The 26,162-nt window shown below is 39.5% G+C and overlaps 1 protein-coding gene across 2 annotated transcripts in view; it reads right to left on the reverse strand.

Moving 5' to 3' along the window:
- Window positions 1–25,820, reverse strand: part of BAZ1B (bromodomain adjacent to zinc finger domain 1B) — a 99,300-nt gene extending 73,480 nt beyond the window's left edge. The window contains exons 1-3 of one of the 2 annotated variants that reach the window (XM_004380749.2): window positions 25,363–25,820; window positions 12,188–12,304; window positions 10,640–10,784 (exon numbers count right to left, since the gene is read on the reverse strand). In XM_004380749.2, coding sequence (XP_004380806.1) covers window positions 10,640–10,784; window positions 12,188–12,304; window positions 25,363–25,469 — 369 coding nt within the window. In that variant the 5' untranslated portion in view covers window positions 25,470–25,820. The remainder of the gene's footprint in view (window positions 1–10,639; window positions 10,785–12,187; window positions 12,305–25,362) is intronic. The other variant, XM_023735277.1, reaches the window with a different exon arrangement.
- Window positions 25,821–26,162: the final 342 nt, after the last annotated feature.

Consider the following 26,162-nt stretch of genomic DNA (forward strand, 5'->3'; position numbering starts at 1 on the left):
CTATCAAGCTTGTGATTAAAACCTAGGGATCATTCCACAGATATTACAAATAAAAAAGAAGTATCTGGGAGACAAAGAGAGTCAGAGTGAATTACTGCAAGAAGAGGGACTCTACAACAAGAGTTTGAATTCTGGTCTGCCGTTTACTGGAACATACTGTTGGTGGACTATCGAAGCCATTGCCCTCCCTCTTCTCCCTTGCCAGATTGCCTCTTTTGGGGCTTAAAAAAGTCAGATGCTCACTTTCTCAGCCACCCTGCAGCTAAGGGTGGCTGGCTATGTAAATCAAGGTCTAGCCAATAACATATGGGAGTAAAGGTTTGTGGTGTGGATGGGGGGAAAGAGATGCTTCTGATAGATTTTCTTGCCCTGCTTAAATTGTTATTGTTGTTGCTAGGTGCCGAGTCAGTTCCAACTCACAGCAACCCTATGCATAACAGAACGAAACACTGTCCAGTCCTGTGCCATCCTCACAATAGTTGCTATGTTTGAGCCCACTGTTGCAGTCACTGTGTCAAACCAGCTCATCAAGGGTCTTCCTCTTTTCCGCTACCACCTTACTAAACAAGATGTTCTTCCCCAGGGACTGGTCCCTCCTGAAAACATATTCAAAGTACATGAGACGAAGTCTCACCATCTTTGCTTCTAAGGAGCACTCTGGCTGAACTATTTCCAAGATAGAATTATTTGTTCATCTGGCAGTAGATGGTATATTCAATATTCTTCGCCAATACCACAATTCGAAGGCATCAATTTTTCTTCAGTATTCCTTATTCTTTGTGCGCGTTCGCATGTGTACAAGGTGACTGAAAATATTATGGCTTGGGTCAGGCAAACCTTACTCCTCAAAGTGACATCTATGCTTTTCAACACTTTAAAGAGGTCTTTAACAGCAGATGTACCCAATGCAATATACCATCTGATTTTTCAACTGCTGTTTCCATGGGCACTGACCATGGATCCAAGTAAAATGAAATCCCCTTAACAACTTCAATTTATTTTCTGTTTATCATGATGTTGCTTATTGATCCACTTGTGAGGAGATTTTTTTTTAACTGTGCTTTTTTTTCTTCTATTAGTTGTAATAGTTTTCTTGTGGATTCTTTGGGGTTTTCTGTGTATAAGATCATATCATCTGCAAATGGAGATATTTTGACTTCTTCCTTACCAATATGGATGCCCTTTCTTTCTTCTTCTAGCCTAATTGCTCTGGCTAGGACCTCCAGGCATCCTTGTCTGGTTCCTGTTCTAAAGGGGAATGCTTTCAGACTCGCTCCATTTAGGATGATGTTGGTTGTTGACTTTGTATAAATGCCCTTCATTATGTTGAGGAATTTCCTTTCTATTCCTATTTTGCTGTGAGTTTTTATCATGAATGTACCAGACTCTGACGAATGCCTTTTCTGCATCAATTAAGATCATGTGGTTCTTGTTTTTTATTTATGTGATGGATTACACTGATTGTTTTCCTAATGTTGAACACTCCTGTATATACCTGGTATGAATCCCACTTGGTCATGGTGAACTATTTTTTTGATATGTTGTTGAATTCTATTGGCTAGAATTTTATTGAGAATTTTTGCGTCTATGTTCATGAAGGATATTGGTCTGTAATTTTCTTTTTTTGTGCTGTCTTTACCTGGTTTTGGTATCAGGGTTATGCTGACTTCACAGAAAGAAGTTTGGGAGTATTCCATCCTTTTCTATGCTCTGAAATACCTTTAGTAGTAATAGTGTTAAAGTCTTCTCTGAAAGTTTGGTCGAATTCTCCAATAAAATCATCAGGATCATGGTTTCTTTTTTTATTGGGAGTTTTTTAATTACCCTTTCAATCTCTTCTATTATAGGTTTATTTAGTTGTTCTACCTCTGTGTTAGTTTAGGTAGGTAGTGTGTTTCTAGAAGTTTGCCCTTTACCTCTAGGTTTTCAAATTTGTTAGAGTACAATTTTTCATAGTATTCTGTTATGATCCTTTTCAGTTGGGTCTGTTCTGATATCACCCATCTCATTTCTTATTTGGGTTATTTGCTTTCTCTACTGTTTTTCCTCTGTGAGTTTGGCCAATGGTTTATCGATTTTATTGATCTTTTCAAAGAACCAGCTTCTGGTCTGGTTAACTCTTTCAATTGTTTTCTATTTCATTTAATTCTGCTCTAATTTTTATTATTTGCTTTCTTCTGGTGCCCGAGGGCTTCTTTTGCTGTTCTCTATTTATTCCAGTTGTAGAGTTAATGTTTTGATTTTGGCCCTTTCTTCTTTTTGGATGTGTGCATTTATTGCTATAAATTAACCTCTAAGCACGGCTTCTGCTGTGTCCCAAAGGTTCTCATAGGATGTTTTCATTCTCATTTGATTCTATAAATTTCATTATTCTATCCTTAATTTCTTCTATCACCGAGGAGATTTTGAGCAAGGTGTTGTTCAGTTTCCATGTGTTTGATTTGTTTTCCTTGCTTTTTCTGTTACTGAATTCTACCTTTATGGCTTTACAGTTAGAAAAGATGGTTTCTAGTATTTCGATGCTGTGAATTCTGTTAAGGCTTCCTTTATGGCCTAATATGTGGCCTATTCTGGATAATGTTCCATGTGCGCTGGAAAAGACAGTAAACTTGGATGATGTTGGGTGGAGTGTTCAGTACATGTCTATGAGATCAAGTTGGCTGACTGTAGCATTTAGATCTTCCATGTCTTTACTGAGCTTCATTCTGGATGTTCTGTCCTTCATCAAAAGTAGTGTGTTAAAGTCTCCTACTATTATTGTGGAGCTGTCTATTTCTCTTTTCAGTGCTGTTATTAGAGTTTGTTTTATGTATTCTGGAGACCTGTTGCTGGGTACATAAATATTTATTATGGTTATGGCCTCCTGGTGTATTGATCCTTTAATTATTATGTAGTGTCCTCCCTTATCCTTTGTGATAGATTTTAAAGTCTATTTTGTCAGAGATTAATATTGCTACTCCTGCTCTTTTTTTTTCATTTTTTTTTTTTTACTGTACTTTAGATGAAGCTTTACAGAACAAATAGTTTCTCATTAAATGGTACACTTATTTATGACATTAGTTAACAACCCCATGACATGTCAATACTCTTCCTTCTCGACCTTGGAGGACCCTTTTTTGTGTGTGTGAAAATATACATAGCCAAAGTTATACCATTTGAAAAGTTTCTACATGTACAATTCAGTGACATCTATTACATTCTTCCAGTTGTGCTGCTATTCTCACTATCCTTTTCCAAATTATTCCACAACCATTATCTTCAACTCATTGCCCCCCAGGCTTCCCATCAAACTTTCTGAGTTGCTGTTATCAATTTGATCTCAATTTCTTTCTTTTTTTGGTACCTTAGATGAAGATTTACAGAACAGTGTCTCATTAAACAGTTAGTACACATATTACCCTGTGACAGTGGTTAACAACTCATGACATGTCAGCACTGTCTCTTCTCAGACTTAGGTTCCCTATCACCAGCTTTCTTGTCTCCTCCTGTCTTCTAGTCTTTGTCCTGGACTGCTGTACCTCATTAGTCCCGTTTTTGTTTTACAGCACTGTCCAATCCCCAGCTGAACGGGAGCTGTCCAATCTCCGGCTGCACGGTAAGCCTCGGGAGTGATTTCACCACTGAGCTAAAACGGTGTCCGGCAGCCATCCTCTCGGGGTTTCTCCAGTCTCTCAGGCCAATAAATCTGGTCTTTTTTTTTTTGTGAGATCAAATTTTGTTCTACGTCCTTCTCCAGCTCTGTCCAGGACCCTCTGTTGTGATCCCAGTCACAGCAGTCAGTGGTGGTAGCCGGGCACCATCTAGCTGGACTCAATCTGGTGGAGGCTTTGGTAGCTGTGGTCTGTTAGTCCTTTGGATTTATCTTTTCCTTGTATCTTGTTCTCTTCCTTCTCCCTTGCTCCCGAAGGGTGAGACTGATGGAGTATCTTAGATGGCTGCTCACAGCCTGTTAAGACCCCAGACGCTACTCACCAAGGTAGAATGTAGAACATTGTCTTTATAAACAGTGTTATGCCAATTGAGCTAAATGTTCCCCAAGAGCATGGTCCCCACAGTACTCCTACTCTTTTCTGATTTTTGTTTGCTTGATATATTTTCTTCAATCGTTTGAGTTTTAGTTTGTGTCTTTAAGTATAAGGTGTGTTTCTTGTAGGCAGCATATAGACACATCGTGCATCTTTATCCATTCTGCTACTCCCTGTCTCTTTATTGGTACATTTAGTCCATTTACATTCAGTGTAATTATTAACAAGTATGAATTCAGTGCTGTCATTCTGATACCTTTTTGTGTGTGTTGTTGACAGTTTCTTTGTTCCATTTACTTTCTGTGCTGAGCCATTATTCTTTACGTATTTTCATTTTTTGCATTGTTGATTTTGTATTTGCTGAGTCTTTATGTTTCTCTAGTTTGTATTTTGATGCGTAGGATTGTTAGTTTCCTTTGTGGTTACCTCAATATTTACCCCTATTTTTCTAAGTTTAAACTAATCTTTTACTTCTTCATATCGCCTTGACTTCCTCTCCATATGAAAGATCTCTGACTACATTTTTCAGTCCTCTTTTTTGTTTTAATGGTGTCATCTTTTACATATTGATGTCTCTGTTTCCGTATTTTCAGTGTTTTAGCTTTATTTTTGTGACTTCCCTATCTGAGTTGGTAGCTGGTTGCTCTGTCCTGTGTTCCAGTCTTGGGTTGTTATCCGACGTTATTGATTTTCTAACCAGAGGAATCCCTTTAGTGTTTCTTGTAATTTTGGTTTGGTTTTTGCAAATTCCCTAATCTTCTGTTTATCTGGAAATGCCCTAATTTCACCATCATATTTGAGAGACAGTTTTGCTGGAGATATAACTCTTGGCTGGCAATGTTTTTCCTTCAAGGCTTTATATATGTCATCCCACTGCCTTCTTGCCTGCATGGTTTCTGCTGAGTAGTCCGAGCTTAGTCTTATTGACTCTCCTTTGTAGATGACTTTTCATTTATCCCTAGCTGCTCTTAAAATTCTCTCTTTATCTTTGGTTTTGGCAAGTTTGATTATAACGTCTTGGTGACTTTCTTTTGGGTTCTTCCTTGTATGGGGTTTGATGCGCATCTTGGATAGATGTCTTCTCATCTTTCATGATATCAGGGAAGTTTTCTGTCAACAAATCTTCAATAGTTCTCTCTGTATTTTCTGTTATTCCCCCGTTCTGGTACTCCAATCCCTCATAGGTTACTCCTCTTGACAAAGAGTCCCACGTAATTCCTAGGATTTCTTCTTAATTTTCTTTTTTTATTTTTCCTCAAATAAGTTGGTGTCAAGTGCTTTATCTTCAATCTCACTAATTTTGACTTCCATTGCCTCAATTTTGCTCCTATGACTTTCTATTGAGATGTCTAATTCTGAAATTTTATTGTTAATCTTCTGGATTTCTGTTTGCTGTCTCTCTATGGATTCTTATAGCCTGTTAAATTTGTCATCATGTTCTTCTTTAATCTTCTTAAGTTCCTCTGTTGCTTTGTCTGTGTGTTCCTTGGCTTGTTCTGCATTTTGCATGATCTCCTTCCTAATCTCTTGAAGAGTTCCGTATACTGATCTTTTGTATTCTACCTTCAGTAATTCCAAGGAGTTCTCTTCCTCGGGAAGATTTCTGGATTGTTTGTTTTTGGGAGCTTGCTGAAGCCATCATGGTCTGCCTCTTAATGTGATTTGATATTGACTGTTGTCTCTTAATCATCAATAAGTTATTATATTTATTTATTTTACATTTGCGTACTGTGTCCTAGCTTCTTGTTTTGTTTTCATATGCCCAGATAGGTTGGTCATGTGAGCTAGTTTAATTACTGGCACCTTTGAAGCTCTAACGACCTGTTACCAGGTGGTTAGATCTGTTACTAGGTATGTGAACCCAGAAGTCTATTTACTTTTCTTGTATGGATTTAGCTCAGGTGTCCAGGTAGTTGATCACCAAGAGTGTGGTGCAGGCTCTCTCCTACAGTCCTAGACAGACAGGTGTGACTGGTGTTAAGTACAGGTATCTGGCTACAGTAGGGGGTCACACGCTGAGCAAGGCAGAGGGTCGACGGCTACCCGAGTGTGGGGGAGGAAAGCGTGTCCCTATTCCCTACAGCGCGTAAGTGGGTGGGTTTTACAGCCAGACTATGGGCACCCGATGCTGTTGGCTCTAAGGACTGAGAGGCACCACTTATTCTTGGATTCCTGTCGCGGGTAGCTATGTGGCACGGGTGGAGCCACCAGTCCTTAGGCCCCTAATGTGGGTAGGTGAGGGCCCTGCTTAATGGGCAGAGCAGTATCAAATGTCACGAACCTGCCACTTGACCATATAGCTGATACAGTTGAAGTTAGGCTTCAGGTATATACCCTGTTATACTGTGGTAATGAGGCCTATGCTGTAGAAATGCACCCACACAGGTCTATGCAGCGGTGAAAGGCTTTCAAAGTCTGTGGACCCCTTATGCCTGTGCCTAGGTAAAGGAGCTATGCCTACCCTGAGTTCCTGGCTTAGGGCAGTTGGCACATTATTTTTTCCTGTTTGTTAATTTATTCCCTCTCCATGGCCTAGAGAATGGCTCAGGGAACATGAAGGGTCCTACTTCCTGCCCAGGGTACTCGGCAATCACTGAAGTGGCCCGGGACCCAGTGCAGAGCGAGGAGGGGGCAGGTAAATTGGGAAGAGGTTTCTCCCAAAGGGGGTGTTTTTTTGATCTGTGTGATAGGTCAGACGCACATACTTATCTTTTGCTGACTGAGCGCCACTTTTCACTGCTTCTGGAGGCCCAAGCAGACTCTCTATCACTCGGTCTTTCCCAATGTGGAAAACGCCTCCCTAGCGCCAATGCTCTCCTCACCAAGCACACCAGCCAATCCGGCATGAAGGGTGCCAGCTCCCGCTGGATCAGGTCTGGCAACTCCTCGCTGCTTTCCAACTGTCTCTCCCTCCACCCCCCATTCAGTCCGATTCCTCAACTTTGCCTTTGATGTTCAGTTCTCCTAGTCATATATAATCAATTCACTTGTGTTTTTTGGTCTTTGTTGTAAAAAGGACCACAGGAAGCGTTTGACTTACTCCGCCATCTTGGCCCCGCCTCCCAGTTGTGAGGATTTTTGTTTTCTTTACATTGAGGTGTAATCCATACCGAAGGCTGTAGTCTTTGGTCTTCATCAATAAGTGCTTCAAGTCCTGTTCACTTTCAGCAAGCAACACTGTGTCATCTGCATATCGCAGGATATAAATGATCTTCCTCTAATCCTGATGCTGTATTCTTCTTCATACAGTCCAGCTTCTCAGATTATCTGCTCAGCAGACAGACTGAATAAGTATGGTGAAAGGATGTAACCCTGACGTACACCTTTCCTGATTTTAAATCATGCAGTATCCCCTTGTTCTGTTCAAACAACTGCCTCTTGGTCTGTGTACAGATTCTGCATCAGCACAACTGTTCTGGAAATTCCATTATTTGGGATATTATCTATGATTTATTATGATTCACACAGTCAAATGACTGCGTAGTCAATAAAACACAGGTAAACATCTTTCTGGTATTCTCTGCTTTCAGCCAAGATCCAGCTGACATCAGCAATGACATCTCGTTCCACGTCCTCTTCTGAATCCAGCTTGAATTTCTGGCAATTCCTTGTCAATGTACTGCCACAACCGTTTTTCAATTTTGAGAAAATTTTACTTATGTGTGGTATTAATGATATTGTTTGATAATTTCCACACTGTTGAATCACCTTTCTTTGGAATAGGGACAAATACAGATCTCTTCCAGTCGGCTGGCCACATAGCTGTCTTACAAGTTTCTTGGCATAGACGAGGGAGCACCTCCACCACTACCTCCATTTGTTGATACATCTCAATTGTTACTGTCAATTCCTGGATCCTTGTTTTTCGCCAGTACCTTCAGTGCAGCTTGGACTTCTTCCTTCAGTACCATCAGTTCTTGATCATATACTGCCTCCTGAAATGGCTGAACGTCGACCAATTCTTTTTGGTATAGCGACTCTGTGTATTCCTTCTATCTTCTTTTGATGCTTCCTGCGTTGTTCAATATTTTGCCCAGAGAATCCTTCAAAATTGCAACTCGAGGCTTTAATGTTTTCTTCAGTTTCTGCAGCTTAGGAAACGCCAACCATGTTCTTCCCTTCTGGTTTTCTATCTCCAGGTCTTTGCACATATCATTATAATACTTTGCCTTCTTGACCCGCCCTTTGAAATTTTCTGTTCAGCTATTTTACTTTACCATTTCTTCCAAACTCTTTAGCTACTCAATGTTCAAGAGCAACATTCAGAGTCTCTTCTGACACCCATTTTGGTCTTTTCTTCCTTTCCTGCCTTTTTAATGATATTTTGCCTTCTTCAGATATGATGTCTTTGATGTAATCCCACAACTCATCTGGTCTTGTTACTAAATGTGTCAAATCTATTCTTGAGATGGTTTATAAATTCAAGTGGATATACTCAAGGTTGTATTTTGGCTCTCCTGGACTTGTTTTAATTTTCTTCGGCTTTACTTGAACTTGCATATACGCAATGATGATCTGTTCAACAGCCAGCCCCTGGCCTTGTTCTGACTTATGATATTGAGCTTTTCCATTGTCTCTTTCCACAGATGTAGTCGATATGATTCCTGTGTTTTCTATCCAGTGAGGTCCACGTGTATAGCCGCCATTTATGTTGCTGAAAAAAAGGTATTTGCAATGAAGAAATCATTGGTCTTGCAAAATTCTATCATTCAATCTCCAGCACCATTTCTATCACCAAGGCTATATTTTCAATTACTGATCCCTCCTCATTTCCAACTTTCACATTCCAATCACCAGTAAGTATCAATGTTATCTTGATTGCACATTCAGTCAATTTCAGACTGCAGAAGATGGTAAAAATCTTCAATTTCCTTATCTTTGGCACTAGTGGTTGGTGCATAAATTTGAATAACAGTCATACTAACTGGTCTTCCTTGTAGGCACATGGATATTACCCTATCACTGACAGCACAGACCTTGAAATGTTCTTTCTGAAGATGGATGTGACGCCATTCCTCTTCAATGTCATTCCTGGCAGAGCAGACCATGTGATTGTCTGATTGAAAATGGCCAATATCAGTCCATTTCAGCTCACCAATGCCTAGCGTATGGATCTTCATCCAGTCAATTTCATTTTTGACAACTTCCAATTTTCCCAGATTCATACTTTTCACATTCCACGTTCCAATTATTAATGGATGTTTGCAGCTGTTTCCTCTCATTTTGAGTCAGGCCACAACAGCAAACGAAGGTCCCGAAAGCCTGACTCTATCCATATCATTAAGGTTGACTCACCTTTGAGCAGGCAGCTCTTTCCCAGTTGTATTCTGAGTGCCCTCCAACCTAAGGGGCTCATCTTCTGACACGCTGTCAGACAATTCCGCTGCTATTCATAAGGTTTTCACTGGCCAGTTTTTTCAGAAGTAGGCAGTCAAGTCCTTCTTCCCAGTCTGTCTTAGTCTGGAAGCTCCCCTAAAACCTATCCACCATGGGTGATCCTGCTGGTATTTGAAATACCGGCAGCACAGCTTCCAGTATCTTAGCAACGGTCAAGCCACCACAGTACAACAAAATGACAGACGCGTGGAGGCCTGCTTAAATAAGCACTTCAAAACCTCACAACCATCAGGTGACAAACCTAAGGACCAAAACTCAACACACTAAGAATACCAGAGTCTAGATCCTTGACGAAATCATTCAACCTCTATACCAAACTTGGGATTGCCTACCTCCAAGACTTACTATGTGAGATAATCAAGTGTCTTTATTTACATTATATAAAGCTGAACAAGCTAATTCAATATCTAAGTCTGTTTACCATACCACCTCAAGATTTCTGTGTAGATTCTGCAAGGTATTATGTAAAGCAACTAGCACTATATCCAATACATACAGATATGTAACAAACGTTAGTTCCCTTCCTCCTGAATCTTATACTAAGCTTTCAAAGAATTATATAGTGAGCCCTGGTGGTGCAACGCTTTGCTAGGCTGCTAACTGAAAGGTTGGTGATTCAAACTCACCCAGCAGGTCCTCGGGAGAAAGACCTGGAGATCTGCTACCATAAAGATTACAGCCTAGGAAACCCTGTGGGGCAGTTCTACTCTATCATGAGGGTTGTTATGAATCAAAATCAACTCGAGGACATCTAACAATAACAATATCACTTTAGTAATAATTATCCTTTAACTAGCTGCCTGAAAAATTAAAAGGAAAAAAGTCAACTGTCTCACTATTATAGTAAAATGAATTCCTTTGCTTATTGGTACCACAGACTTGGATTAAACACATCTGAAAGCCATTTAAAAAAAGTATGAAAAAAATTACAAAACAAAAAAGTCAGAATAACAGAATTATCAAAAAGCTGAACAGAGAAAACAAGGGTACAATGCTACATACTATAAGAATTATCACAATATTAAAAATTCCCAATAATCGATATAGTTCTAAAATTTGATCTTTACAGTACTTGATACATTAAATAAAGCAGACTTCAAATACAGCAGTTTTACATACACACTCAAATATATTCTGTAATCGATGTTGGAAGCTCCAACCCTAACATATGGTTAATTAAGTCAAATCGTATTAAAAAAAAAAAAATAGGTGCTTACCTCAAAGTCACATTCTTCTCCCACAGCATATTTGGTCATGATCTCCAACCAAGCACTATCTACTAGCTTCTCTAAGGAGGCTGTATTATGATGAACCATTTCTAGAACAAGTTTCTCATACCAGGCAGGGAACTCCTCCTTCAGCCTAAATAAATATGTTATTAGTTACTAAGAAAATGCAGAAAAACCTATCTAGAGATTTAATTCAGGTCAATTCAAACATTTGTTTAACAAATACATGCAATGCACTAGGGAATACAAAGATTAAAGACCATGTGGTATATAGGAAAAAGCAAGAGCTTTGTCAGATTGACCTAGGCAGGTTAATTTTCTCATCCCTAAAATGAAAATAATAGGCACATCACTAGTAAGTTTGGACTTTTTCATATCCGTGTTTGCACTGTGTTTTTCTTTTTAGGTGTGAATTATTTATTCATGTCCTTTACCCATTTATTGGTTAGGAGACTGTAGCTTGATTCTACTTGTGTAATGTTTCAGTCAATAAAATGCTTTCATATGCATTCATTCATTTAGTTCTCAAAATACCTTATGAGGTATCTAGAATTTTCATTTTACAGATAAGAAAAATAAATCAGGATGGGTTGACATGTTGGAACCATGGCTTGAACTCCAGAATCCTTACAAAGTAAAATGAGGTACCACTTTTCACTTATTAAACTAGAATAAAAAATTGTTTTAATTATTATACCCAATATGAGCAAGTAAATGGTACAAAGCCGCACTCATATACTGTTGACAGACTATGTTTCAATCATTCTGAAAAACAATTTGGCAACTTTTTTTTTTTTTGGTGCTATTACTAGAACCCAGGTCTCAAGTGAACCCAGTGCTCTCTTATACCAGCAAAAGAGCAAAAAAAGTATTAGATTACTAACTTGTATGTTCTTTCAGCTTATCTGTTACCAAGAGAAAAAGTCAGTGGGAAGTCCACAGAAAAAGCTTCTATTCCAAACTCCCGAGAGTTCTGTTTTATCATCCTTGGTTTCTACTTATCTTTTGCACGCTCCTGCTACCCAAATTCTGAGTGCTTTATTTTAAAGAATAACCAGACAAGTAGGTACTTTGAACATACATAGGTTTTTAAAAAGATACTTCCCCATTTAGATAAACCATCATCAAACTTTTTTTTTGACAGCTGCTGTAAATATTGTCAGAAATTTTAAGTGACCATAAAATAAAGCAAGCTTTCTGCTTACTTGCTGCCTCCATATTACTTGTAGATTACATCAGATTCCTCTGTTTAGAAGCATACTTTCAGAGGATTTACAAAGTGAAAGTATGGACTAAGAACACTCAAAAGCCTTATAAATACCTAAAATAAGTGTACACATTACTAAATATATATTCCACACTTTGCTACTAGCAAAGTGCCACTAGGCAAAGGAACCCAACATCAATTTACACTAATGTAATACATCCCAATCTATACCCCATAAATTTAAATACAAATGTTGCTTTATAGTTAATATTCCTCCTTTCCTAACAATACAAAGATGGTGTGGGGAAAGCAACGCTTCTATTACTTACAGTTCAGCAACTTCCTGTTCCTCCTCCCAGGCCTCCTTGTGTGTTAGCTGACTGCTTCCGGTACTCTTACACGTCCAAATGCGCTCACTGTACCTTTCCAAACGGGCTTCATATTCTCTGTTGGCAGTGGCTCAGGAAAATAGTCAAGCAACAAAGACAACTAACCCATACGCATAAAATATATATCCATATATAGAAAAAAATTTACAATATCCTTTCTATAACATATAGCATAATAAAAAAATTAGAATCAGGATTTTCAATTAGCAAATCCAAAATGAGATGATTATATTACTAACTTGCAGCACAGTGGTTAAGAGCTTGGCTGTTAACCAAAGGTCAGCAGTTTGAATCCACTAGCCATTCCCTGGAAACCCTATGGGGCAGTTCTACTCTGTCCTACAGGGTCGCTATGAGTCAGAATAGATTCGACAGCAACGGGTTTGGTTTTTTGCTCTTTCTGCCTGTTACCAAGAAAAAAAGTCAATGAGAAGTCCACAGAAGAAGCTTCTATTCCAAATTCCCAAGAGTTCTGTTTTATCATTCCTGGTTTCTTCTTATCCTAAAGTATGATTTGTATGATTTATCATGTTTTGCAAATAGAATATCAATATCCTAATACAAATGTCATTTCCCCAAGTTTCATTTCAGGACTCATACCGTATTAAAAATTCATAAGAAAGAATAAAGGCAAAATAATCTAAGATGCATCAATGGGTCCTAACCCACCTGGAGTAAAGGAGAAGCAAGAACACCAAAGACACAAGGAAAATATCAGCCCAAGAGACAGAAAGGCCACATAAACCAAAGACTTCATCAGCCTGAGACCAGAAAAACTAGATGGTACCCAGCTACCACCAATGTCCGCCCTGACAGGGAAAACAACAGAGAGCTCCTGATGGAGCAGGAGAAAAGTGGGGTGCAGAAGAACTCAAATTCTAGTAAAAAGACCAGACTTAATGGTTTGACTGAGACTGGAGGGACACCAGAAGACACTGCCCCAGGACTCTGCTGGCCCACAGCTGAAACCATTCCCTAGGCCAACTCTTCAGACAAAGATTAGACTAGACTACAGGACATAAAGTGATACTCGTGAGGAGTGTGCTTCTTAGCTCAAGCAGATACATGAGACTAAATGGGCAGCTCCTGTCTGGAGGTGAGATGAGAAGGCAGAGAGTGTCAGGAGCTGGTTGAATGGACACGGGGAATCCGGTGGAAATGAGGAGTGTGCTGCCACAGTATAGGGAGAGCAACCAGGGTCACAAAGCAATGTGTGTATAAATTTTTGTATGAGAAACCGACTTCAATTGTAAACTTTCACTTAAAGCATGGTAAACACAAACATACACACACACACACAAATCACAGGAGTAAGAATTTAAAGTATATGGAATTGTTTCACAACTCAAATGGTCAGCAAGGTCAAGGACCAGTAGTTATCTTGTGCTAATCAGGATTGATTACAAACACACTTTTGGAATAACCTGTGCATGTGCTAAAGGGCCATCTGCGGACAGCCTCCAAACTTTGGAAACACCTGTTGCTTCTTCAGATTTAAAAAATAAATTCTAAACTCAACAACAAAAGACAAACCACTTAGTAAAAACCGAGCAATGGCCCAAGAAGATAAAGTACTTAGGAATAAATCTAACCAGAGAGGTAAAACACCTATACAAAGAAAACTACAAAACACTATTGCAAGAAACCAAGAGAAAAATACAATTGTTACAAATAAAGAATACAGACTTCAAAAACAAAAAAAAAGCCACAACCCAGACAAACCAAAAGTTATAAATGCTCAGAACTGGCAGCCCAAAAGGAAAGCTCTCTCCATATTATGGCAGTCTGAATGCCCCCAGAAAACTGTGCCAAAGAGTTTAGAAAACAAATATACAATAAAAGTACACCCCCCCCACACACAAAACAGCAAACTTCAGGTAACTATTTTGGACTGCAAACAAAAATAAATTTAACGTTCAAACAATCTGATAAAATAACCATTTGGAAACAAAAAAAAAGAAAGTAACCAACAGAGACCTATGTAAATGGAAAAACATATGATGCTCATGGATAAGAAGACTCAACATTGTGAAAATGCTTATTCTACCCAAAGCGATCTACAGATAAATGCAATCCCAATTCAAATTCCAGCAGCAGTTTTTAAACAAGATGGAGAAACAAATTACCAACTTTATATGGAAAGGGAAGAGGCCCCAGGTAAGTATTACTGAAGAACAAAGTGGGAGGCCTCACACTACTTGATTTTAGAACCTATTATACTGCCATGGTAGTCAAAACAGCCTGGTACTGGTACAACAGACACGTACACCAATGGAACAGAATTGAGAACCCAAAGGTAAATCCATCCATCTATGAGCAGCTGACATTTGACAAAGGCCCGAAGTCTATTAAATGGGGAAAAGATAGTCTCTTTAACAAATGGTGCTGGCATAACTGAGTATCCATCTACTAAAAAAAAAAAAAAATGAAACACGACCCACACCTCAGACCATACACAAAAACTAACTCAAAATGGATCAAAGACCTAAATATAAAATCTAAAACGATAAAGATTATGCAAGAAAAAATAGGGACAACACCAGGAGCCCTAATACATGGCATAAACAGGATACAAACCATAACAATTCACAAACACCAGAAGAGAAACTAGATAACTGTTTCTCTTATGCTCATCAAAAGATTTCATCATAAGAATAAAAAGAGAACCTATAGATAGACCTGGAAAAAAAATTTTGGCTATGAAATATCCAATAAGGGTCTAATCTCTAAAATCCACAGGATACTGCAAAACTTCAACAATAAAAAGACAAATAATCCAATTAAAAAATGGGCAAAGGATATGAACAGACACTTCACCGAAGAAGACATTTCACGCAGCTAACAGACACGAGGAAATGCTCATGATCATTAGCCATTAGAGAAACACAAATCAAAACTACATTCAGATACCATCTCACCCCAACAATACTGGCACTAATCCAAAAAGCAGAAAATAACAAATGTTGGAGAGGTTGTGGGGAGACTGGAACTCTTATGCACTGCTGGTGGGAATGTAAAATGGTACAACTACTTTGGAAATCTTTCTGGTGCTTCCTTAAAAAGCTAGAAATAGAAGTACCATGCGATCCAGGAATCCCTCTCCTAAGAATATACCCTAGAGAAATAAGGGCCGTCACATGAATAGACATACGTACACCCACGTTCACTGCAGCACTATTCACAATAGCAAAAAGATGGAAACAACCTAAATGCCCATCAACAGATGAATGGATAAACAAATTATGGTACATACACACAATGGAACTATGCAACGATAAAGAACAATGATGAACCCACAAAACATCTCACAACATGGATGAATCTGGAGGGCATTATGCTGAGTGAAATAAGTCAGTCACAGAAGGACAAATATTGCATGAGACCACTATTACAAGAACTCAAGAAAAGGTTTACACCCAGAAAAAAGCATTCTTTGATGGTTACGAGGGAGGGAAAGAGAGGGGAAATTACTAACTAGATAGTAGACAAGTGTCAACTTAAGTGAAAGGAAGAACAACACACCACACAGGGGAAGTCAGCACAACTGGACCAAAGCAGAAGTATAGAGGTTTCCTAGACACATCCAAACACTCTGAGGGACCGAGAAGCTGGGGCTGGCACCTGGGGATCATAGTCTTGGGAAACATCTAGGTCAACTGGCATTATCATAGTTCATAAAGAAAATGTTCTACATCCCACTTTGGTGAGTAGTGTCTGCGATCCTAAAAGCTTGGAAGCGGCCATCTAACATATGTATCTATTGGTCCCATCCCACCTGGAGCAAAGGAGAATGAAGAAAACCAAAGGCACAAGGAAAATATTAGCCCAAGGGACTAAAGGACCACATGAACCACAGACTCCACCAGCCTGAGACCAGAAGAAATAGATGGTGCCCAGCTACCACCAACGACCGCCCTAACAGGGATCGTAACAGAGAATCCCAGGCAGAGCAGGAGAAAAATGTAGAACAGAATTCAAATTCACACAAAAAGACCAGACTTACTGGTCTGACAGAGACTGGAGGAACCCCCGAAACTATGGCCCCCAGATGCTCTGCTAACCCAGAACTGAAACCATTCCTGAAGCCCACTTTTCAAACAAAGATTAGACACGCCTATAAAGCAAAAAATAACATACATGAGGAACATGCTTCTTAGCTCAATCAAATAGAGACCAAATGGGCAGCTCCTGTCCAAAGCAGGACGAGAAGGCAGGAAGGGACAGGAACTGGAAGAATGGACACAGGAAACCTGGGGTGGAAAGGTGGAGCATGCTGTCACATTGTGGGGATTGTAACCAATGGGTCACAAAACAATATATGCATAAATTTTTGAATGAGAGAAATTAACTTGAGCTGTAAACTTTCACCTAAAGCATAATAAAAAAAATACATAAACACACACACACGAAAATGAGGATTTCAAGCCAAAAAAAACTGGCAAAGGACTTGGATATTTCTCCAAAGATACACAATCTGCCAATAAGCATGAAAAGATGCTCAAAAGAAATGTAAATCAAAACCACAATGAGATACCACTTCACCCCCATTTTGTTGTTAGCCACTGCACCATCCCCATAACCATTTGCAAATGGACCATTGTGATCCATAGGGTTTTCACTGCCAGATTTTAGGTCAGGGACTTTCTTCCTAATCTTAGCCTGAAAGCGCCACTGAAAACGTGTTCGGCATTATAGCAACATGCAAGCCTCCACTGACAAATAGGTGGTAGCTGTGCACGAGGTACACTGTTCTGGAATCAAACCGGGGTCTCCCACATGGAATGCGAGCCACTGAACCAGCAGCTAGGATGGCTATTATCAGAAAAATGGAATGTAAGTGTTGGTAAGGATGTGGAGAAATTGGGAGCCTCGTGTATTGCTGGTGGGAATGTAAAATGGTACAGCTGCTGTGAAAAACAGCCCAGCAGTTCCTGAAAATGTTAAACAGACAGTTAACATATGATCCAGCAATTCCACTCCTAGGTATATACCCAAAAGAAATGGAAACCAAAAAAACAACAAACCCACTGCCATCAAATCATTCCAACCCATAGCGACCCTACAGGACAGAGTAGAACTGTCCTATAGCGTTTCCAAGGAGTGGCTGGTGGATTCGAACTGCCGACCTTCGGTTAGCAGCCAAGCTCTTAACTACTGCGCTACCAGGGCTCCAGGCGATGAAAGAGGAGGTAAAATAAGGGTAGAGAAACAGTAAGTGGATTTAAACATTCGAAAAGCTTGATAACATTCTAATACATTAGTTAACTACATTTAAGAAATTCACTGGGTCACCAGGTGATGCAACAAGTTAATGTGCTCAGCTGCTAACTGAAAGGTTGGAGGTTCCGTGAACCCAGAGGTGCCTTAGAAGAAAGACCTGGTGATCTACTTCCAAAAAATCTGCCACTGAAAACCCTATGGAGCGCAGTTCTACACTGACACCTATAGGGTTGCTGTTAAGTCAGATTCCATTTCATGGCAACTTCTTTTTTTTAAGGAGATTCACTGTAAGCAGAGACAATGTAAGACTGCAATAACACAAGTACGATCTGAAGAGAGAACATTACATTTTTATTATTAGTTGTTATTTTAAAAAGAATAACATACCCAATTCATTCTCCTTAGCTCTAGGTATCCAACAGCACACAGGACTGATACCACCTGGATGCTTCAGTGGTGCTTCAAATTTAACTTTTTTAAAACTTAACCACTATTATCCCTCACTTCCCTCCCAAACGTGCTCCCTGACAGTCCCAATCTCAACGAATGGCCCTAGTGTCCAAGTCAGAAATCAAGGAGTCATCCTCATCCCTTTACCTAACTGTAACCACCTACATATTCCTCAACTCAGTCTCTTCTCAATAACAAAGCCATTTATCTAAATCCACCCTTGTCCTCACTTCTCACCTGCCGTGACATTTTAAAACATTTTAATTGATCTCATTGTAATCCTCTTCTCTGATCTTTTGTGCTTCTCCCACTACACCCTTTCTCCTCAATCTTGCTTGGTAATTTTTTAAACCCATGACTCCTTCTGATAAGAATCTCATTTGCCCTCAGTCCCCCTGAGGTGCAAATATGATCCCAGAGAAGCAATCCTGTGGCCCCCACAGAATTTAATCTCTCCATCAATCAACATTTTGTTAAGCTTCATTTTCTGTGGTTTACATTACTTTAGAAAGAAAAAAGGGAAAAAAGTTTTTCAAACCAAATATATTTGAATACCATATATTTACGTATTGAATACGGTTTTTTAAACTATAAAAGTCTCTTCCACCCTAAAAAGTATCTTTCCTACTCTCATTTGAAAATCACTGCTATCTTATAGCACTCTCCTTCTGCTGACCTTATTCATTCCCATAACACTTCAATTACTATCTGTACGCTGATAACTTCTGACAGAGCGATCTCAAATAGTATTCTGGACATCTCAATTTGAATATTCATAGCAACTCAACATAAGAATGTCCAAACTGAAATCTTCACTGTCCCTCCCCTACTCCCAGTCAAAACAAAGAGAAGCCAAGCATGTTCCTCTTCCAAGGTTCTCTGTATCAGAGAATGACACTACCATCTAAGTGAAAACCAAAACTCTTCTTTCCTAATCATTCACCAAATCATACCAAACCTGCCATACTACCTCTAAATTCCATCTATTGTGCATCGCACCACCTCAAGGACTTAAAAAAAAATAAAAATAAAAAAATAAACCCATTGTGGTCAGATTAGAACTGCCCAGCAGGGTTTCCAAGGAGCCGCTGGTAGATTTGAACTCCTGGTTAGCAGCCGAGCTCTTAACCACTGCACCACCAGGGCCCCCCTCAAGGACCAGCAGTACCTTTATTCAGGCCACCATTATCTACTGCCTAAATTATTTCAATGGCTGCCTCACTAACCTAGTTGCTTCTCGTCCTGAGGCTGGAGAGCCATTCTCAATACTGTAACCACAGTGATCTTCCTAACCTAAAAACTTAATTATGCTTCTTCTCTGTTTAAATTTTTCTACTAAATTTAAGACAAATTTCAAAATTCTCAGCCTATCTCACAAGGACCTGCACAACGCAGTCCTTTCCTGTAACTTTCACCACTAAGCAACCCCATCCCTACTTCTCCTCTCTTACCATAAAAAACTTCCCTTTTTTTTTTAAATCAAGAAACTTCAACCTCACACCATCACAAGCTCTTGAGCTCATCACACCTTCTCTGCCAGACTGTAGTCCACTTTATTTTTCATCTTGCTAAATTCTAATCAACCTTTAGATCTCGACTTTTCCAGGAAACATTCCCTCAACCTTCAAATATGGCAAATTGTATTACCGTTTCAATCTATTCACCTTTCACTAAGAGGATTCTACATCTTCTCCCACTATAATATGGCCTGCAGTGCCTCCTATGAAAGGAATGTACATCCTCACCTCACTGATGTTGGCTTGGCTAGCAGACTTTCTTTGACCAATAGATGTGAACAGATGTGATATGTGCCACATCATGGCAGAAGCTTAAAAGGTCGTTATGGTTTCCTCCAACTCTTTCTCTCTGCCACTAAAAAGACATGTCGCAAACAGGGACTGCTCCTTCAGTTTGAGTCTTGGGATAAGACACACAGGGCAGCACCACAGATGCCAACATGTAATAAACCACAGCTGTTACAAGCCACTGAGATTTTGGGGTTGTCTGCAATCCCTCCATCCATAGACTTTAATCTCTCTGAAAGCAGGGACCCTGTCTATTTTGTTTAGCACTATAACCCCAGGGACCAGCACAATCCTTGATGTACAGTAGGACTCAATAAATATTTGTTTTAAACAGCAATTTTTTTCTCCAAGATATGTAAGTGTTCCCTCAACACTCTATACATCCCACTATCATCCTATACTGTATTATTATTATTACACAGATCTCTCTCCCACTAAACCAAAACCAAACCCACTGCTGTCAAGAAAGGAAAGCATCATTATATCCTAAGCATTAAGAAGGCAGACGTAGAAGATACTGAAACGTTTACTACAAGAACAAATTGTTAAATAAAGAGCCAATCTCTAGAAAGAGAAATATAAAGTGTTAACCACAACTACTTTCACCCCTTTCTAAAATAAGCTAAGAATAAGATCAAATCACATTAAACTTTTTGTAGGCAGTGAAACAAGATCACAAAAGTTACCAAGAGGAAAGGAAATAATTTCTAAAGCAGGAGATTTAGAGAAAAATAATCCAAGCTACAATTTCAGAATAAAAGCTACAATATCAGTTACAATCCAGAAGAATCTAAAAATCCTTGAAAACTATTTCCTGAAGACAATGGACCCAATATGCCAATACATTTTACAAAATAGCCATAAAAATCAGTACGATTAGAAAAAGAAAGGTATCAGTTTGCCATTTTCAAAATGACGTCAACTAAAATACCACATGCTGTTCTCAAAAAAGCTAAAATAAATGCAAAGGAGGACAATTAAAAATGTGGAGGAAGATAAAATATTTCTGTATCACAATCAACCAAAAATACCAGGATTCAGTCTGCAAAGCCCAACTAGGAATAAATGCGACCCACATCTGTTATACAAGACCACAGTCTGACAGGGTCTTCATCTTATTCATCTTTGTGTACAGGCCTCAGCATGATACCTGATAGTAAAAGTTTAATGAATGGATGAACACATATTTCTTCACCACAAACTGGACTAGAACAAAAGAGGTCACTCTCCTAAAAAAAAGGCGGTTATTTTAGAAAGATAACTTTCAAAACACATTACTTCCAAAACCCTGAAAAAGAAACAGGCTCAAGAAGAAATTTAAACAAATTTGTAAACGACATGTCCATAATAAATTAAATTCAGATGTTCTAGCGTTATGCTATTTTAAAACCACTTAAAATGTGGCTAGTTCAAATAAAGATGGGCTGTAAGTATAAAATACATAGTGGATTTCAAAGACTTAGTACGAAGAAGGGAATGTAATTATCTCAATTATTTTTATATTGATTATATGTTGAAATGATATTTTGGACATACTGAGTTTTAAAATATTATAATTAAATTTCACCTGTTTTTCCTTTATTTGTTTAATGTGGCTACTAGAAAATTTTAAATTACATGTGGCTCACATTCTATTTCTATTGGACAGTGCTACAAACCTAAGGTTTACATCTTACAACAAATGCCCTCTGATGTTAACTCAAAAATTTTAGTAGACTAGAACTCTGAACTAGACTAATATCAAAAGTCTTAAATTGAAATTCCTACAACCTTCCCCAACAATCAGTATTTTTACATTTACGTAACTCTATTCTGATTACTACTTTAACTATGTTAAGAGAAAGCCAGAAAAATAAAATGAAAAGGGAAAAAAAAAAACCATTAGAAGGCTATTGAGTCGGCTGCTTCTAAATCCTATTTCAGATTTTAGGTTACCAAAATAAGTCACTCAATTTCCAATAACCACTAAGAGCAAATCTCAATTGAGGTTTTTATGTTCCAGCAACTAAAACACATATAATTGCAGATAAAATGTCAAAGCAATTCTCCAAAGGCTGTGTAAGCTATAAATGATGTTTCAAATCTTAATCTCATATGCATCTACTTTTTCATGAGCTCAAGAGTTACCTTCTTACCAGAGTATGCCAGTTCTTTGTTCTCTTTAGCCTTGTAACAATTGTTTCTTTTTTAATAAAGTACTTGATAAACTGCAAGAAAAGTGGTCCAGAAAAGTAAGGATGTTAAAAAAGCACAACTATAACCAGAAGTGTTCTAAGTGAGAAAATGACAAATACAATCGGCTGAAGATTTGCTTTTTTATCCTATTTTGTCTCTTTGGACCAGTTTGTCATTAAGTTAAAAACTATTCTAATCTGGCATAACTTGATACTTTAAAGAAAAATTAAATTATAAAAATCAACATAAAAATTCAGTATTCCAACCATCCAGTAAAATTCTGTCCTACAACTTAACTCTTTACTCCATCTACAGCTGTCCAACCCTTAAAGCATGCTCTAGTCATTCCTACCTGTATCAACCACAGATTAGCTCCTCATCACAGCACCATCTAAAGTTCTCATACAGTGATGCTACGAAGACTATGGACTAGGTGTTTCTAAACTTTGGAAACTAGGACAGCTGAAGTAATGTAAAAAAAATTAATCTACAGCAGGCTACTTTTAGCTTCAGGTCCTACTTAAAACCTATCTTGACTTACAGTTCAGTGTATCATTATCATATTGTCAAATAATCACGTAATTTATTTTGATAGAAAGTTAATTTTTTTCCAACCAAGACCTAGTGTCTTGCTTGTGGTACTACCCTAGGAAGTATGTACCACAGATTCAAGACCACAGTACAATAAACATAATCCTCAATATATATCACTAGTCATTAAATGCTTGCATTATTCACAACTATCACTGTAAGTTTAATGAATACATATAATATAATACCTTCAAGAATATACCAACCCCTGAAGGAATCCCCAAATCTACTGCCTGGAAACAACTTTTAAGCCTTGAGCCAAAACAATCAAATGAAGTCATCTTTAAACTAAACAATTTAGCTTATTTAACAAAGAATGTTCACCTTGCGCATCGTACTCTTTTAAAGAATTATCTATATGAGATACAATGGACGACAGAAACTCTAAAACACAGAATTTTAAGGGGCAGAGAGTTTAAGTTAATGATGGTGAAACAATATGGGCAGAGAGAGGAAGAATGATGACAACGTGAAGTATGTAACCATTATGAATGAACCTTACGTGTAAAAACTGTTGAATGAGTGTGTTTTGTTGTGTGTATTTTCACCAAAATAAAAGACCATACCAACCCACAGCTCTAAGTCAATAAAATGTCACACAAATAGACTATAAAATATGCAGTCAAAAGGTAGGTGTTAGGAGAAAATTAAAACAACAAATCCTATTAAACACAAAATTGTAAATATAAACTGAGAACTGGAAATAACAATACTTCAAATGCAGCATTACTCAACCACGTACTTATTCTCCTCTACGAAACCACTAATAACCTAATAAAGAAATATGCCAACCTGCCAACCATACAATACAATTGTTTAAACATCACCCTCAAAGTGCTTCCACTTGTAGCAATTCCCAAAGGAGCAATTTTCCCCCAATATGTAATACAATTTAAGAACTCTTGTTAAAAAGAGTTCTAAATACTGATATGAGGTGCTCACTTCAACAGCATATATACTAAATACTGGCTTGTGAAATAAAGACTTAAGAATTTTTACTAAATACATACTACTTAAAAGGTTTCCGGTTTCAGTTTTCAACTATCATCATTAAGAGAAACTCCTCATACACGTATTTACATTTCAGCCATTCACTAAGTGACAGGAAAAAACCTGTGTTGCTACACAGCTCAGTATCTATTATAGACTTAAAATTAGTCTCTTTTCTAGTAGATGTTTCTCATACTCCACTAGAACCGGACCTGAAAAATTAACATGTTAATATTAGTGTATGAAATACCATCAACTTCTCAAAAGATTAATGGCATTTGAAAAGGATGTGTTAGGGTAAATTTTTACTCCACTGATGTTTTGGAATGTTATAAAAAGGAAGTAGGATATCTTTAAAATAACACTGTATTTAGTAGAGCTGGAGGACTTACCAAAACCATTCCAAAACTTCTAAAGGGACAAGAAAAAGTACCAGATTACCACTTTAAATGCAATTTTTCTTGTATCACAAACTGACCCTTGCATGGATTAACACTGAAATTAACTAAAAGTGAAGAAATAGTATTTTGAGTTCTCTTGGTTTACTAACAGGGATGAGGAAGAAAGCACTGTATTCCTCACTGTCATTATTTACAGAGTGCGTGACCTTTAACAAGTCAACCACAAAACTGTGGGTCCTCTTGGCAAACAGGCAGGAGGACCCAACCATCTCCAAGATCCATTTCAGCTCCTAGATACTATAGTTATAGTTCAGCAGTTATATTTCAAGAGCGTTCCCACAGCATGGACTCCTTTTCCAAGTCCCTTTGTGTGTAAACACTCAACAATCACAACTGCACTCAAACAAAAATGAGATCATCCTATAAAATATTAAATGGACAATCAAAGAGAAATGACATCGGTAACATGGACACCCCCTCCTACACGGATGCTAGCAGAAACTACTGAGAAATCAGGTCCTTCCAAAGAGGCTGATAAAACTCATAATACGCTAGCTTTCACTCTTGAAGTACACTAAAGTGTGATTCAGAAATCTATTCTTTTTTCATACTTAAGCTTCAAAAAGGATTCATCAGCCATCCATTAAAAAAGTAAATAAAGGTAGAACAACCTTGAGCCAAAAGACTATGCATATACAAGAAACCTTAATAATGATTAGAAGAGAGGAAGCTTTCTATTTAAAACATCAGTTTTATGTTCCTAAAATACAACCATAAAAACTTTGAGCATGTTTCGGTATTTCGTTTAAAGGAAAAAAAAAAGACTTTACTTAAAGAGAAATACCAATCTCCTTCAAAATCTTCAAAATTTCAAACCTGTGGAAGCCCAGGGAAGGAAGGCATCAGCTCCTCCCAAGCGCTTCCCTCCAAAGGAACTTTTCCTCCCTTTCCTGTAAGTCTGGAAATTCATCCTTGATTTCGGCCTCAAAGTCCTTTCACTCCATCACCGGCCTAAAGTCCACTTGGAAGAAGAAAGAAATAAAATATCCCGAGATCGAGGCAACACGCAGTCAAGGCTTGAACAAGCCGGGGTCCATGAGGCTAAGCGGGTACAACCTCAAAACTTAAGCTGAAAAATTCATTTAAAAAAATAAAAAAGGAAAGGAACCCCTACTCCCACTGGTATTTACGATATAAAGACGACTCCGACAGTCGCTACCCGTCGGTCAGGCCCGGGGACAAAGTGCCGACCCAGCGGCGGCCGAGAAAAAGGATGGAGAGCGTGCGGCTCCGGGGAAGCCTGAGCGGGCCCAACTCCCCCGGGACCGACCCTGCCCCGCGCCCCCCAACCCACCTGAATCGTGGACACCGGCTGGGGTCCAGGCCGCGCCCGCTGACAGCTGCCAGATGAGCGGGGCGGCGCGGACCCCCGAGCCCCGAACCTGCGCGCGGGCGGCCTCGCCGGCGCAGCTGGAAAGGATACTCTCTGGTGCGGAAGGCCTCCTGAGTGTGTGGAATGGTGTAGAGCGGCTCCTCTCCGGGAGGCGGCTTCACCAACGGGAACGGCTTGCGGCCCAGGAGCGGCGCCATCGCGGCGGCGGCGGTCTTTCTCCGCGGCGCCCTCGTCCGCGGCGAGCCCGCAGCGCTACACTAGGCCCCGCAGACCCGGGCGAGCGCCGCGCTCCCGGGGGTGGGTGGGGGAGGGGAGGGGTGAGAGGGCGGCGCGAACTCCGGCTCCCTCACTGCTGCGGCCGCGCGGCACTCATGGAGCGGAACGCAAAGGCACAGAACTCCCACGCAACCTCGGCGCCGTCCGGAAGCCTCTGGCCAACCTTCGCTGCGGGTCCCCGAGTCCGGCAGTCACGACTCTTCTTCAGTGGCACCGGAGGAAATTATTGAAAAATGGCGGGAGATTGCCCTCCTCCCCCCCCGCCCGGCCAACGCACACACTAACTTGCTCCCCTGTGGCGCCGGTAGTGAATGCTCCAATAGGCCGAAGGCTGGTCAGTGCTCACAGTCTATTGGCTAAGAAGAGCTGCCGCTCTGTGCTTAGGTCCCACCCCCTCCCCTGCCGCGTAGTTGCGTTGCAGCGCACGGGAGGGCCGTATAAAGAGGTGAAAGGTCACATTATATAAGTGCTAGTGATAGGCGTGGGGGCCCCCAGCGGTGCAGTTTAAAGTAGGGTACGATGGGAGACCGAAAGGCGGAGAACGCAAGGAGGTCGGGTCAGAGAAGTCCTCTCACGTATACAGACATTGCGCCATCTGTCACCGACGGCGACAC

Source organism: Trichechus manatus, unplaced genomic scaffold (assembly GCF_000243295.1).
Source record: "Trichechus manatus latirostris isolate Lorelei unplaced genomic scaffold, TriManLat1.0 scaffold00077, whole genome shotgun sequence".
Lineage (NCBI taxonomy): Eukaryota > Metazoa > Chordata > Mammalia > Sirenia > Trichechidae > Trichechus > Trichechus manatus.